Source organism: Armigeres subalbatus, chromosome 1, assembly GCF_024139115.2.
Source record: "Armigeres subalbatus isolate Guangzhou_Male chromosome 1, GZ_Asu_2, whole genome shotgun sequence".
NCBI classification, from domain to species: domain Eukaryota; kingdom Metazoa; phylum Arthropoda; class Insecta; order Diptera; family Culicidae; genus Armigeres; species Armigeres subalbatus.
The window spans coordinates 167,078,021-167,093,878 of record NC_085139.1 but is presented as its reverse complement, the minus strand read 5'-3'; the positions used below and the strand labels follow the sequence as shown (position 1 = coordinate 167,093,878).

Below are 15,858 nucleotides of genomic sequence, written 5' to 3'. Positions count from 1 at the left end.
TGCATGGTATAAATGTTAAATAAAATGGGGACAATGGACAGCCTTGAGGCAATCCTTTGTTAGTTGTTCTAATTATCTCTGTACCGTTTGCTAGTTTTAAAATTATTTTCCTCTTTTTAGATATTGATAAATCCAATTGCTTATTTCTGGGGGTGTGTTTATGTCATTTAGAATTTCTATCAATTTTTCAATATTTACATTGTCGAACGCTTTTGTTAAATCTAGAAAAGTTGCTAATACTATTTCATTTTCTCTTTTAGCTTGTTTAATGTGTGAGACAAGAGTATTTACACAGTTAACTGCTGATATTTTTTGTTTAAATCCAAAGGAATAGGGTGGCAAAAGATTTTCTCTATTTAAAAAATTTGATAAGTGTTTTTTAACTGTAAAATTGAGAAGTTTTAGTAAAACGCTTAATAACGAAATTGGTCGATAAGATTCTGCTTTAGAGGGTCCTTGTTATGCTTTAGTATAGGAACTATTTTATCTCTCTCCAATCATTAGGTATGTCTCCTGTTCTTAATACTAAATTTAACATATCAACTATTTTAATAAGGATTGGTGGATTTAATTTTTTAAGAATCTGGAAGGAAAGACCATCGTTTCCTGGGGCAGATGAATCTTTTTTAGAGTGTATAGTTTTAATTAAATCTGAAAGGGAAATGTTTGGAATTGATTCAGCTGTGTTTGTTGTATGAGTGATTTCATTTTCTATTTCTGGGAAGTTAATATCAATAAATTTTAATGCTATTGTTTTATCATTTAGTAAGTGAATATTATTTTGGATGTGTATCCGCCTCCTATTCTTTTAACAATGTTCCATAGTTCTTTGCATCCCATATCTGGATTTATTGAGTCAATTAATTTATTCCAATCATTTCTTGAGGCTTTCCTTATTAGTTGTTTTAGTTTCGCTTTGGCTTTTTAAATTGTATTAAATTTTCTTGTGTTAGGTTTCTAAAGTATTGGATTAGCAGATTATTTTTTAATTCTAGTTGTTCAGCAATTTCTTTATTCCACCATGATTTTGGAGTTCTGTTACTATTTCTATGATATTTATTTTTTTCTATTTTTTCTTTTATTGCTGGAAGAATGTCATGTTGGTCTATAATAGTGTCTACGTCTATCTGGTTTATCATTTCTATAGCTTTTGTTTTATTGATGCATTCGATTTTGTAATTAAAATTTTTGGCTGTGTTAAGTATTTCGAAAGTTATAATTCTGTGATTGCTCATTATTTCATCGAAGTGTATGGTCCATTCTATTCTATGTGCTATGTCAGACGTAGCAAAAGTTAGGTCTATGGTTGATGGGGAGGTGTTGGGGGATTTTATTAAAGTTGGGGAACCATCATTCATGTTAATGAGATTAGTGTTTTCTAAAAGGTGTTCAAGTAGTTCTCCTCTAGGGCAATTACTTTGGTTAGGATTCCAAGTACGACTATGGGCATTGAAATCACCTGCAAAAATTGTTGGAAGTTCTAGTTGGTCGATTATGTCTATTATTTTTTTTAAAGGATCTTTTATGTTTTGATTTCTGATTGGAGGTGGAGGGATGTAAATTGAAATAATTAGTATAGGGTATTCAGTATTTAGTGTTTTAATTGCTATTGTTTCTAATGGGCTTAGATCTGGCAATGCAACTTCTTTGAATGTAATTTCATTTCGAACTAAAATACCGACTCCTCCGTATCCATTCTGCCTACATTGTTTAACAAAATTGAATCCGGGGATTTTACATTCTTCGTTTGATTTGATCCAAATTTCTTGTAAGAGTGCAATGTCTATTTTGTTTACATTAAGGAAGTTTTTAAGAGATTTACGGGTATCTAATGGGCGAATACTGGTTATATTGTGTTGTACAAACTTTAGATTCCTGAAACTCCCCATGAAGTTTTTGATTGGATGGGATTAGAATTGACTGTCATTACTTCCGCTTCTATGATCGATTTGATTTGGTCACTTATGTTTATTAACAAAATGTCTGAGTCAATTGTGTCCTTACTATTTCTGGATTTTTCTGCGTGTTTGAGGATGGTTTTTGAATAGCTGTAATTTTGTTGAGGATAGAGGAACGTCTACCTGTGTTTCTTGTGGATGTTTGTTTTGGCTGCCAGACCTATTTCGTGTTCTAGAAACCTGTCTTGCTGGTCTATTGTCTGATTGAGAAGTTTGTAGTCTTGTTTTTGGTCGTGTATTGTGATCGTTCGTTATGATCGGTGGAAAATCTGTTAGTGAGTCCAGTCTGTTTTGTACTTGATTCGGTTTTGGAAACTTGTTCGCTGCTTCCATGAAAGTCAGTCTTTCGTTCGCCATGACGTAACGAATTTTGTCCTGACGTATTCTTTCCGGGCAATTTCTGTCTGTTACTTTGTGCATTTGTTTGCAGTGAATACAGCTGGTGGGGTTGGAACAATCCTGACCGCCATGTTCTTGTCCGCAGTTTTCGCATCGTTCATTCCTACTTTTGCAAGCTTTTTGTCTGTGTCCATACCTCCAACATTTGTTGCACATCTTAATGGGAAAGATGTACGCTTCAACAATCGCTGGAACACCATAGATCGAGACGTTTTCTGGAAGTTCCTGTCCTGTTACGTAGACTTTCACTGTGTATGTTGGTATTAGGATTTGGTCCTTCATCCTGTTGATCCGTTCCACTTTGATGATCTTCTTCTTTCCTCCTGTTTGGATGTTGTTTAGAATCTCGGTTTCGGTGAGCGATGGGGGGACATTCCTAATAATCCCTATCGATTCCTTCAGCATGTTGGGTACATACACCTTGTATTTAAACTCCTCCGACAGAAGCTTGGAATTAAGCAAGTCTTCTGCCTCTCTCGGTCGATTGAATGTGATTCGGTACCGTCCTTGTCCAGCAAATTTCAGTTCTTTATAGTTTTTGATGCCGATGTTGTGTAGTATTTTTGCGATTTCCATTGTATGAACCGGTTTGACATCTTGGCTTTCCCTTTCGATGAAGAAAACTGTGTGTGTCGTATTTTTGGTCCAGTCATTCCTTGTTGAATTTTGTTCGTGTTTACCTCTTTCTTTTGATTTTTCCTTTTGTCTTGTCCGTTGTTGTTAGTATTGCCTGTGTCAGTCTCGTCTGTCAAGTCAACATTCATTTTGTCTGTCATTTTACCTGCTCCGTTTTCTTTTTTGTGCCATCTCCTTACCCTTATCTATCTTGTACGTTTTGGCCTTCTGAGTTTCAATAATTTCTTCTAGCTTCCTTCGTACCCCATGTCTTATGCCTTCATTTATTCCAGACTTACCTGGGGATGAGTTCCGGTTTAACACATCCTGATCCTCAAACCCCTGAAATCGTTTTCATCCGCACTCATGCACTGAAACTTAACCTATATTTACACCACTTTCATAAAATCTTAACCTAACCTATTCTAGCTGATAGTAATATATTTTTTGGATTTTCGAATTCAAAGATTAGATAAAATTAATGGAACCTTAAAAAATAAAAGTAGAATCGAACTTAAACTATGACTATTTACACATGAGAATAACCTTCACTTTCAATCGAGAAAATGTAAAACTTTTTTTCGCTCAAAACCGCGTGGACGCGAACAAGCTAAAACAAGACCAGCTTTCCACTTTCCGATGTTGCTGCTTTGAACGTTGGCGCGAGAGTGAAAAAACTTGTTTTCGCCGCAGCTGACAGACGGACATACAGTATTGGGCGATTTCGGCTTCGAGGGGTTAACAATTGCAGTAATTGATAAAACATCGCCACGATATTACATGTAATTGTTTGTATTGCTTGACCCCTCCCTGCAGTCAAAATTAAATATTTTTGTTTTGTTTTGAATTGGTTATTCGGGTTCTTCGAATACTGCACGTGTTTTTATTTGCAATCAATGTCCTACCTTGGCCCAAGGGATATTCGATTATTGCAATTTTAGGCTGCTACCGGGTATACAATTTGAACGACAATATGGACGTAGACGGTGAGGAAGAAACTCCACAAACCCATACGATTCAAGCTCGATTTGTGTCGGATGTGGGCGTCGAAGCTGGGCCACCGTTGGACCTGCCGGTGAACGTGACCAAAGAGCAACTTGAACTGATTTTGAATGCTCTACTGAAGAATGTAAGTATAATGCACGGGACTGACACTTGTATACCTCCACCACAGTTCATTTCGTAGCCAACATAGAAAATTCCGCACTGACAGCCATAAGAAGAATCATGGGAAAGAAAGAGATAGGTGCGTTCCACACTGACAGTTCCATAAACGACAAGCAGAAGAAACGAGACTGCATCTACACTACGAAAACTCAACCAAAACATCAGACCCCTGGTATAATGTTACTAATACGATCCGATCTCTTTAAAATGTGCTGCCAATTTTAGGATGAACCCACGCCGTATCTCTTCTTTGTTAACGACGACGAAGTTCGCGAGTCGATCCAGACTACACTTGGCGCGAAGCAGCTTGACGTGGAAAATGTTCTGGACATTGTCTATCAGCCGCAAGCAGTTTTTCGAGTGCGCCCGGTCACGCGCTGCACCAGTTCTATGCCTGGTCATGCGGAAGCAATCGTGTCGCTCTCGTTCAGTCCTAACAGCTTACACCTGGCAAGTGGTTCCGGTGACACGACACTTCGGCTTTGGGACTTGACAACGGAGACACCACACTTCACCTGCACAGGACACAGAAACTGGGTTTTATGCGTAGCGTGGTCACCAGATTCGATGAAGGTTGCCTCGGCCGATAAGACGGGAGAGGTTCGGGTGTGGTGTCCCGATACTGGCAAACTGCTGGGTCGTCCTCTGATCGGCCATAAAAAGTGGGTTAGCTGCCTAAGTTGGGAACCATATCATAAGAACCCGGACTGTCGATATTTGGCAAGCGCCGGCAACGACAACGATGTGAGGATATGGGATGTCGTTTTGGGAACTTGTACGAAGACGATAGCTGGTCATACTGCGCCGGTCACCGCAGTACGTTGGGGTGGATCCGGTTTGCTATACACATCTTCCCGTGATCGCACCATTAAGATGTGGCGTGCCGAAGACGGCGTACTTTGCAAAACGTTTACCGGGCATGCTCACTGGGTGAATAATCTTGCTTTGAATACGGATTATGTTTTACGCACCGGACCCTTCCATCCTGTCGTGGACAGAAGCAAATCATACTCGATTTCGGACAGTAAGTTACCAACTATACGCTTTTGATTATCATTTTTTATAATGCTTACAACTTTCCAGAGACCGAAATGCAGAAATCCGCATTAGAACGCTACGAGAAAGTATGTCCAGATGGTGTCGAATCGTTCGTGTCGTGTTCGGACGACTTCACGCTCTATCTCTGGAAGTCGAGCCAGAAGCAATTTATCACGCGAATGACCGGCCATCAAAATGTCGTCAACGACGTCAAATATTCACCAGACGTAAAGCTCGTGGCGTCCGCTTCGTTCGATAAGTCTGTTCGCCTATGGCGCGCTGGTGATGGAGCATTTATCTGTGCATTCCGTGGACACGTGCAAGCCGTATATACCGTAGCGTGGTCAGCCGACTCCAGGTTGATATTGAGCGGCAGCAAGGATTCCACCTTGAAGGTTTGGAGCGTGAAGGAAAGGAAACTTGCACAAGAATTGCCCGGTCATGCCGACGAAGTATTCGGAGTTGATTGGGCCCCGGATGGTTCTAGAGTAGCTTCTGGCGGCAAGGATAAAGTGTTGAAACTGTAAGTGATGCACCATACACATTGCTGATATGCAATTTAAATTGATTAACTTTCAATATTTACAGGTGGACATACTAAATCGATTGCATTATGTGACTAACACATAAAAGAAACAATAAATAAGGAATCACACCAATGGTCCACCATCAACCATCATTAAAAGAGGTAATATCACATATTCATAACAGTATATTTGGAACCTTCCTTAGCCGTGCGGTAAGTCGCGCGGCTACAAAGCAAGACCATGCTGAGGGTGGCTGGGTTCGATTCCCGGTGCCGGTCTAGGCAATTTTCGGATTGGAAATTGTCTCGACTTCCCTGGGCATAAAAGTATCATCGTGTTAGCCTCATGATATACGAATGCAAAAATGGTAACTAGGCTTAGAAACCTCGCAGTTAATAACTGTGGAAGTGCTTAAGGAACACTAAGCTGCGAGGAGGCTCTGTCCCAGTGTGGGGATGTAATGCCAATAAGAAGAAGAAGATATTCGGAACTAAGAACAGTTTGGGTTGAAGAGAATATTTGTCTTATTTAAGCTGCTTATTTTGCATAGTTGAATCTCGTTGAATTAATTGGGCTTAAAAAGTTTCAACGCAGATCGAGCCCAATTTTGATTGCACACAATGGCATTTTTTGATTGTTAGGGCTGAGTCAGCACATGAAAGCACATGAAAATGCATATTATGAATTTTAAATATTTTGAAAAATTCAAACGCAATTCTATAATACAAATGCTGATAATATGTTTGTCCATATGGGACTTTTTTTTTAGTAATTTACTGAACGAGGCAGAGCAGCAGCGTTGTGTGCTTTATTCTCTGTCGAATGCAACTTTTGAGTAAATCGGTTGAGGTTTACTTAGCTTAGCTTAGCTTAGCTTAGACTGACTGTACATATCAATGGTTGCTACTCCGTGATTGATCAGAACTGGTGCAAATTGCACTACGATCCAAGTGAATAGTGGTTGGGATTTACCAACTATTCTCGAAGTGCACGTTTCAGCAGCTCGCAAATGTTGATCAATAACGGCGCCGGCCAAGTCCTTACAGTCAGTTGGGAAAGGGAGGGAATGTGAGTGTGTGGTAATTGTTGCTACTAGAGACCGAGAATACCTCTGCATCTCCACATTTACCACGGGAAGGAAGTAGTGTTAGTTGGGTGGGGTAATCAGTAACATAGATCGGGATTCACAATGGAAAGTGATGTGACCTATGAAACTTCTACACAGCAGTATTAGCATTTCCTTAATTTGTACAATTGTTCATTCTTCGCAAGAATAAACAATCAATCGCTCAAAGTGAGCGATTGTTCATTTGAATTTCGGATTAGGCGCCCGCGTTATCATTTAATTAACGTAAGAAAAGTAAAAAAGAAACGGGATTAAAATTGAAAATAATTGATAGTAATCGGAAAGCTAATGTTATTCAGCAACCCTTATTTTATCTCTATTTGACGTTAAGAAAGAATGTAAGTTTACGTTCATTTTACATGTCGTTTATTTTCCATTACGCACGTATGTGTGTCACTGACCAGTATACCGTAATCAGGATCTCACTGGTATTAATCCTGATGTGCCGGTTGGCACTCGTGTTGGGCTTGTGCGCTTTGAGCGGCACACGGTCGCTTCCCAGTCTACACAAAACCGCACATGGTGCAATACAAGATGCTAAATTGGAGACGATATACATACATGTTGTGTGGAAAAGTACCTCTATCGCCTGCACTTCAGCATCCTACGCGACACCATATACGTTCATGTGTTGACCGGGTTTGATAGGGCCTGCTTATGGACACATGCAGCTTTTTGTAGAGGTTTAACAGAGCCCACTGTCAAACCCCACCACATCCTAGGCAGGCCCCCTAACTCGCAGTGGCCATGGGGAGGGGTCGTCAAGCCCTTGGACATAGTCCCTGCTGCCCCTTGTGAGTAAATCGGTTGAGGTTTACTATATCAAAAGTGTTCTATTCTACAATCAAGATGTGTATCGGAAGTCGTTCATATTTTTCGGTAAAAAGTTTTTGTAGATTAAGGCAAAAAAAGGCTCTAGCAACTCATTAGATCACAGTAGCCTTTTTCCCTCATTTACTTTTCTATTTGTCAAAATTGAAAGTCGCTTAAGAAAATGGCTCTTTTTTTGGCCAGACGTCTTCTCCCGAAAATGTTTCCGAAATTCCCATCTGGCGCTCGATTTTCTTCCACCAACAACGGAAACAGTGAGGACGATGACCACCGGAACGTGCAAAATCAGCTAAACAATTTGCACACATACGAAACCGTCGAAGATCCAAACTCGCTCGTCAAGACAACCATCATCAGGCGGAATCCTATTCTGCATAGGACGAAGACCCCCGAGGAAATCCTAGAGGATGCTGCCAATGCTGTGGCCAATAAGATACCGGAACCAGCCACTCGAGACAACACAACCACTACGAAACTGTCAGGAGTATCGGACAATGGAGTGGACGATGAGTTCGAGAAAAATGTCTACTGGGGACACAACGGAAAGCAAAGTATTGTAGGGTACGACATCTTCCAGGAACTGGAGGAAAGGCTGCAAGAAATATTGTCCCGCAACGAAGAGCTGAACAACCCTCCAGAAGACAAAACTGAAGAAACCCCGCAAGAAAACAAGAACAACAAACTGGCCAAAATTAGCACCGCGCTGGAGGGTTTGAATCGTCTCCTAAGTTTTTATCTTTTAAGATCTTATCTATATCAGAAACACTGGTGAATAAAGGTTGCAGCTTAGTGTGACCGTTTGCGATAATTTTACTTCTCTTTTATGTACAAACGAAAGGACACAATTGTCTCTCTAGGTGACCAATTCAGTAGACGGAGTTTTCCCAACTTCCGTGGTGCAATTATTTTCCTTCCGCTGGCTTTCCGACGGATGCCTTCTCTTTCAGGAGTTGAATGCGATGTAGATTGACGCAATCCGTGAATGCTTTAACATCGGCAGAGCAGTTTAGCGTTTCATTCTGGTTCTTCTTGTAGCATTCTACCACCTTTGCCTTCAGATCCTGACACGGTGGTAACTGATGGGCTATGGCCGTGCTTTCGAACCGCTTTTTAACGTCGACGATCTGAAACAAATCAGAAATATATTGGCACATCAGCAGGCAAATCGCATAACATTAGAAGAAAATCAGGAAACTTATCCCAACTTTCTCTAATACCTTATCTTTTCGGGAAAATAAAACCTTAAAGATTCAAACTCACCGCATCATTATACTCCTTTTCTAGTATCTGGTTCGTTTTCTGTAGGTTTGCCTCAAGGGTTTGCAAACGCTTGGTCCAGTAGACGTCGTTTGCTCGCAGTTCTTGCTCCTTTTCACGGCGCACTTGCAGCGAAGACAACGATGGTTCTCCGAAGCCGGCAGCCGCCGGCGGCGGCAACGGATTCGGATACGAACTTGGCACGTTGCCATCAGAACCAGTCGCTCGTTGTGCACCTTGCTGACGGGAACCTTGCCGATGGTAGAAATAGTTGTTATTTACAAAATTGGTAGTTTTTTTTTGTTTTACTCATTGCATAACCGGAATCTATTGTCGGCCCATTTCAACACTTCAAAACACTCAGCAGCTGCGGTTGATTTGGTATATGAACTTACCTTCCTTCGATGGCAGTCCCGTCTTGAGGCGCTGGACTACGTCATCCGAAATGTCGATAACGCCGGCCGGTGAATCGTTCTCGACGGTGACGGTCCTCGGCGCGCTAGAGGAAGCTCCCATCGTGATGCAGAAAATGTATGAGGAATCTCCCGGATGGATCACAACTTGAGCACAACACTTTGCACTGCCAGGGTCGATGTTTTTATGGCATCATCATGTGTCAAAACATGAAAACTGAAAGGGCCAAAAGCTATCGCACACGGTTAGAAAGGTTAGAAAAAGTCTAATTTTATATTAATTTAACACTCAAGAAAATTGACTCCTTAAATGTATGTGCATAACGACTCATATACATTGCTGAAATTTTCATTCTCATTACACCCAAAATAATCGTCACGACATATCAACGTGAAAATATATGTGGATTTTTCCACAGCACTTTTCGCGTAATATTTAGGGTCTGTCTCATTTGGAGAATTAAACTTAAAAGTGACAGTTCGAAAATTAGCAAATAACCCGGTAATAAGAATGGCTGGTGCTGCCCAGCAATTCCAATAAGACATCGATGCCAAATGATTCGATATCTGTCAAAAGTAATCTTGCTTTGCGAGCAGGGTTATTTGATAATTATTGAAATGTCACTTTTAAGTTTAATTTCAGTTTAATTCTCCAAATGAGACAGACCCTTAAGAGACTCAACCCGCATAATTACAAACTGTACATGGATATTTTCCCGTGCGGTCGACAACAGTATCCTATACTGTTGACAACTGTAAATGAACAATCCCTTATAAAGTTTTAACAGTTTGTGGTACGGTTATTTGACAAATAACAATATGTTGAATGGGTTGTTAAGTTATGTCACCATAAAAAATCGTCTGTTTTCGCGTGCAAAATTTTCACTCAACAGTATGTTAAAATGTTGACATATAATGCAGGAAATAAAGAACATTTTAGAGACAGCGTGTCAGGCCAACTAATACAGGACTGTCTTGCACATCCGATGGTACTTAATTGATAAGCATCAATATTCACCGTTCCTGCAGGTAAGTATTTACATTTGTTTACATTTATTATTTACACAATTTGTCTTTCTTTTCAGGTTTTATACTCACTGGCTTTAATATCGAAATTGCCCTGACACTTGGTTTTTTCCTACAAATTATACCTACACTTGATAATCAACAAAAACTCTTTTACTTCATGCAAATCTAAATAACTTTTTCTTCCTATCGTGCGAGCGCAAGTTATATTCGTTCTGTACTACTTGTTGTTTATGTTTTATTTTCCTACCACAACTACCACATTTTCTCTCTTCTTTCGCTAAACTATCACTGCTGCATATGAGCTGTCATATTGATCGCGGCTGCACAACCAGGGGTTCACAAGCGGCTTCGCAACAGGTAGAGTTTGACAGCACAAAAAAGCGCCGAATCAAATGTAAATATTATTTTTGGTGAGGTTGGTGTATCTTTAGTACGAATAACAATCAGAATAGTAGAAGTAAAGTTATTTATAGTCATGAACGTTTTGAGGAATAATCCACACATGATTCATGATTATGCGGGTGATCATCATCATCGACACTCTTCTTGATTGGAAGTAGCACTTCGAATTGTGTGTCTTTTGTATCGTTTATTTAGTTGTGTAACTTGCTGTGATTATTTTACCTTTTTGTGACATTTCATTGCTCTTGACTCGTAGTACTTAGTGTTGTGAAATTTGTGTTGGATGGTCAGTGATAAATATTGCGAATCAATCGTTTATCATCGCTTCCCTGATAGTGATATTGTTGTGACTTGTGACTGTTTTGTTTTGCAATCTATTCGCACTATCCCCTAACTGCACTTTTTCGGCTACCGTACATCCACACTGCAAGTTTAAGAGCATCTCCATCGACGATGTCATCCGCTTGTGATCACTGCGCGAGGCTACACTGATAAAAAAATACACGTTCGATTCATGTTTTTCGGAATATGGATATTTTCAATCAGCTGACACCATGAAGTCTAGTGTAATCCACATCACTATGATGTTCTTGACATTCTTATTTCAAATGACAAAGTTAGTATTCGAATTCATTATTGATACACCACGATATGATATGCATATCCATGAAAACCCATAACAAATACACGTTCGACTCGTATGTTTCAAAATGTTGATATTTCATTCCAAGTTACACCAGCAAGTCTAATGTATTTCACATCACAGCGATGTTCTTTACAAACTCAGTTGAAATGACAATGTTTATAGAAAATTTCATACTTGATACACCACGATGTCATATGTTTATCTTAAATATGTTATGAATCAATTGAAACGAATTTAGGTATGGATTCTGATGAGTCTCCAATTGTCATCATTCCAATAAAATCGCACATGTTCATGCATGTTTCGAAAAGGTTGTAACAATTTTCAGCTATCAGCGATAGTGAACTATAGTTTTATACTCGGTTTTATATTCAATTCCACTTCAATAAAGAAGAAAAATACTATGTTTGAATATTATTTATGAAGAAATATATTCGTGTTTCTATAATGGCTATAAAGCGGTGGTGGAAGGAAGAGGCATTTCACTGTTCAGTGACCCAAAGGGCAGAAGACATGGCGGCATGTGTGGAACAAGCAACTTCGACCATAAATAGACGAAAAAGTGAAGCTTACCAAATTTAAACTGAATTGCTGTCTTAGGTGAACATAAGTATACGCCTACAAATCTATGTACAAAGAAGTTCTTGAAGTTTTTTTATTCTATATCATTTAAAACTAAAAAAATGTAGATTTTTTGTTTTTTTTTTTCTTTAAATACCTAATTTGTTTTAATTTCATTTGATCCATTCGGAATGCGATTTCTATTATACGTTTGAAAACCAATGACAATACAGAAGTAAGTTGATTATTTTATTATTTTTTATATACTTATATAAATATTTCAAAATTGATTTTCTTGCTCTGGGAAAACTGGCTGACCTGCTGTGGCTCCTCGTTGGTGTTGAATCGAATCGGAACATACTAATTTGGTGCATTTTCTTATTTATTGCATGTTCTCCTCCCGCTGCTGCGGCATTTTTCACAAAAACAACGACGAATCCTCAGTATCGGTCCCCTTGGAATATTCTTTGCGACGTACGTACTTCATGGCGGCTTCCTGTTATTGATTGGCATCAGCATCGAACCGATCCCGTTTTCCGGCAGCAATCCTTTGAATTTCTTGGTGATCTGTGTAGATGATGAGAATCTTATTCATTGGTTGCAGATTTCGGAAGATGAAAGCACTCACCTGTCCTAGAACAAACTCTTCGGCCTCAAGTCGTTAATGCTGGTTGGTGTGGTTTAGCATTTCTTAACATAATAAATACAATCACCTACATTTTAATCACACTTGTTCGAATTTTATTCTATCTGTTCGGAATGCGATTTCCGTCATAGTTTCGAAAACCAACGAGTGACGGTTTTTCTAATCAAGTAATAGTTGAAGTTATGAAAACTGTTTTTTCGAAATGGATTTCGATCCGCTGACGGAAATCGGATTCCGGATGGATGTGCAATCATCATTATCATTTAAAAATGAAAGAAAACACGAAATTCACTTGTTATAACAAACGAAATTCAACACGAATACATTTGGATATCACATATCAAACAAGTGACTGTGACAAGTCAAGCAACAGAATTCTATTTGTTTTACACGTTAATACCGTGTGGTTTGTTTATAAACAAATGCAGAGTTTCGAATGAGCGATGTCATATGTTTTACACGTGATATTGATTTGCTTTGTCAACATGCGCAAATTCATGTGTAGAACACACGGTCCTCTCGTGTATTTTTTTTATAGTGTAGTTAAAGCTGACGACGAGGGTATTACTTGCATGGCTTTCTGCGAAAAAATGGTACACTATAGGTGCACCGATAAAAAACTCAACAAGTCGTTTATCAAAATCGTCCATGAGATCCAAAACCTCATGTGGATGTTTATTTATTTCGTCAACCGACGTAGACTAGTACATATACAATATACATGTTTTTCTTTATTTTCTTAATGCTATAAATACGGTATTATAGTGTATAAAAATAAAAATAGTTTGGTTAAGTAGTGTTTAATTTTGCGATTTAATGTAAATTTAGATGTGTAGGTTTCGAATTATGACAAAATATTTTTTTAGGTTCTGCCGAGACATTGTAAAGTCAATAGTTTCGCAGTGTTGATTATAGATAGCCATCATCTGATTGAGAGGTCCGAATTTTGCATAATTTGTACGGCAGTGATTAATTAAAAATGTATGTCGATGACGCAGTTGTCGAGATGGTATGTAGAAATTTAATTTCGATAGTATGTTTGTTGAATCAATACGCTGCGAAACTATATCGTTAATAAATGAAACCATTGCAGTTTCACGACGCTCTTTCAAAGATTGAATGTTTATAAGCTTGCAGCGTGCCTCATATGATGGAAGTGGGAATGTTGTCCAACCTAATTTACGAAGAGCAAATAATAGGAATTTTTTTTTTTTTTTTTTTGTGTCTTTATTAAGGAGACTTTCAGCCCGAGGCTGGCTCGTCTCCGCGATAATAATAGGAATTGTTTTTGTACTGATTCTAATCTTTCTTCGTGTGCTATTGAAAATGGAGACCATACAATGCTGCAATATTCCAGTATCGACCTTACAAAGCAATATATAATGTTTTAATTGTGTATGGGTCATGAAAGTTATAGCAGAAACGTTTTATAAAACCCATCATATTATTTGCTTTATGAATAATGGTGTTGTAATGGTCGATGAATGTTAGTTTGGAGTCTAAGATAATTCCTAAATCCCTAACTCTATCGCATTTCTCTACAACCTGGTTTCCTAATGTAATTGAGAGATTTGATGCTGTTCTTTTTCTGCTGAATGATATAAGGTTAAATTTTTTACATTCAGTTGCAATAGGCTTTTATTGCAACATTCGTAGAATGTGCATATTTCGTTCTGGAATATGTTGAGGTCATTTTTATTCCCTATTTCCAAAAAGAGCTTCATGTCATCTGCATAGATTAACACTTTAAGTTTGTCAAGAATGAAGGAAATGTCGTTTACATATAATATGAATAATAGAGGCCCCAAATGAGAGCCCTGGGGGACACCGGAAGTGGCTTGAATGGGTTTTGATCTATTGTTGTTAAATTTTATAATCAATTGGCGATCAGTTAAGTAGGATTCAAGCCATTTGAGTAGTCCCGGCTCAATTCCAGTTTTTTTTTCAATTTGAATAGAAGCATGGGTATATCTATGCGACTGAAGTCAGTATAACATGGTTTCCTTTATCCATTGCATTCAGGGTATAGTCAACAAATTCAAGAAGATTAGTTGAACTTGAACGCCCTTTACAGAAGCCATGCTGTGCGTCTGTTATTCGGTTTTTTACTTGTTTGAATAATTTTTCGTTTACTATGGCCTCAAAAAGTTTTGGAATGCAAGAGATAATGGCTATTCCACGATAACTACGTATGTCTGATTTTTTTCCAGATTTGAAAATGGGTATCAAAAATTAGTTTTTCCATATATTTGGGAATTTTCCTGATTCTAGTGACATATTAAATAGCCAAAATTATGGAGTGGTTAGTATGTGTGATGAGTGTGCGAAACTTATGAAGATGGTTCGATTCAAATTCGCTGTTTCGTCATTCAGTGATGTTGTTAACACTATCACTGAGAAGCAGGAATCCGCGCACGAAGAAATCAGGATGGAACTAACAAAACATGGTCAACAAATCGCTCAGCTAACCAAACGCATTGCGGCATCTTCTCCGGTCCTTCAACAACAAAGTGGCTCTACCCGACAACCTCCATCCAAAAGACGTCGTCAAGAAGACATAGGATCGCATAAACCTCTTCTTGGTGGCACGAAAATAGTTCCCGACGCCAGCGTAATAACCGTACCTGAGTCAATTCAACTGTTTTGGGTTTACCTTTCTCGTATCCATCCAAGCGCTAAATTGGAAGCTGTTGAAAAGCTAGTAAAGGATTGTTTAAAGTGTGAGGAAGCTGTTAGAGTCATTCCTCTTGTAAAACGAGGCATCGACACTAGTCGTCTGAGCTTCGTTTCCTACAAAATCGGAATCGACCCCAAGTTTTGAGAAGCAGCTCTTGACACTCAAACCTGGCCCAAAGGAATTTTATTTCGCGAATTCGAAGACAACAGCTCAAAAAACATGTTCTTGCCTCTGCTGAATACGCCAACCATCACGATTTCGCCCGAAGCCGGCTCGTCCCAGTTTACGACACCCTTATCCGGAATAAATCTAGAAGGTTAACTTATTTCAACGAACCTACATCGTCTTCACTACCGGGACGCACGCTTGCCATCAGTACTGAGGAAGCCCCTAGTCGACTCATCACAGTCAGAGCCATTCCTGCCAGCGATCTTCAGCCGTTCCGGTCCTGTGTTTGAGCTCGGTGAAGGGTCTTCCGCACTCCTTTGCAGGCAAGTATACACATGTAGGTAACACTGCTCTGCCTGAACAATCTCCGTTTTCCAGCGCTCTCGGTAGTATCAGCC

The 15,858-nt window shown here is 39.1% G+C and overlaps 3 protein-coding genes across 3 annotated transcripts; 2 read left to right on the top strand and 1 right to left on the bottom strand.

Moving 5' to 3' along the window:
- Window positions 1-3,813: 3,813 nt before the first annotated feature.
- LOC134205507 (protein Notchless) lies at window positions 3,814-5,836 on the top strand. The gene is made up of 4 exons (XM_062680790.1): window positions 3,814-4,101; window positions 4,365-5,163; window positions 5,223-5,700; window positions 5,766-5,836. Exons 1-4 carry the CDS (start codon window positions 3,946-3,948, stop codon window positions 5,776-5,778), a joined length of 1,446 nt encoding a protein of 481 aa, XP_062536774.1. The 5' UTR covers window positions 3,814-3,945; the 3' UTR covers window positions 5,779-5,836.
- Window positions 5,837-6,451: 615 nt separating this feature from the next.
- Window positions 6,452-8,433, top strand: LOC134205508 (uncharacterized). Its single transcript, XM_062680791.1, has 2 exons — window positions 6,452-6,553; window positions 7,643-8,433. The coding sequence occupies exon 2, from the start codon at window positions 7,825-7,827 to the stop codon at window positions 8,431-8,433; it is 609 nt and encodes a 202-aa protein (XP_062536775.1). The 5' UTR covers window positions 6,452-6,553; window positions 7,643-7,824.
- Window position 8,434: 1 nt separating this feature from the next.
- Window positions 8,435-9,528, bottom strand: LOC134205509 (MICOS complex subunit MIC19). Its single transcript, XM_062680792.1, has 3 exons — window positions 9,314-9,528; window positions 8,922-9,169; window positions 8,435-8,785 (listed from the first exon to the last, which is right to left on the bottom strand). Exons 1-3 carry the CDS (start codon window positions 9,432-9,434, stop codon window positions 8,564-8,566), a joined length of 591 nt encoding a protein of 196 aa, XP_062536776.1. The 5' UTR covers window positions 9,435-9,528; the 3' UTR covers window positions 8,435-8,563.
- Between the last annotated feature and the right edge of the window lie 6,330 nt (window positions 9,529-15,858).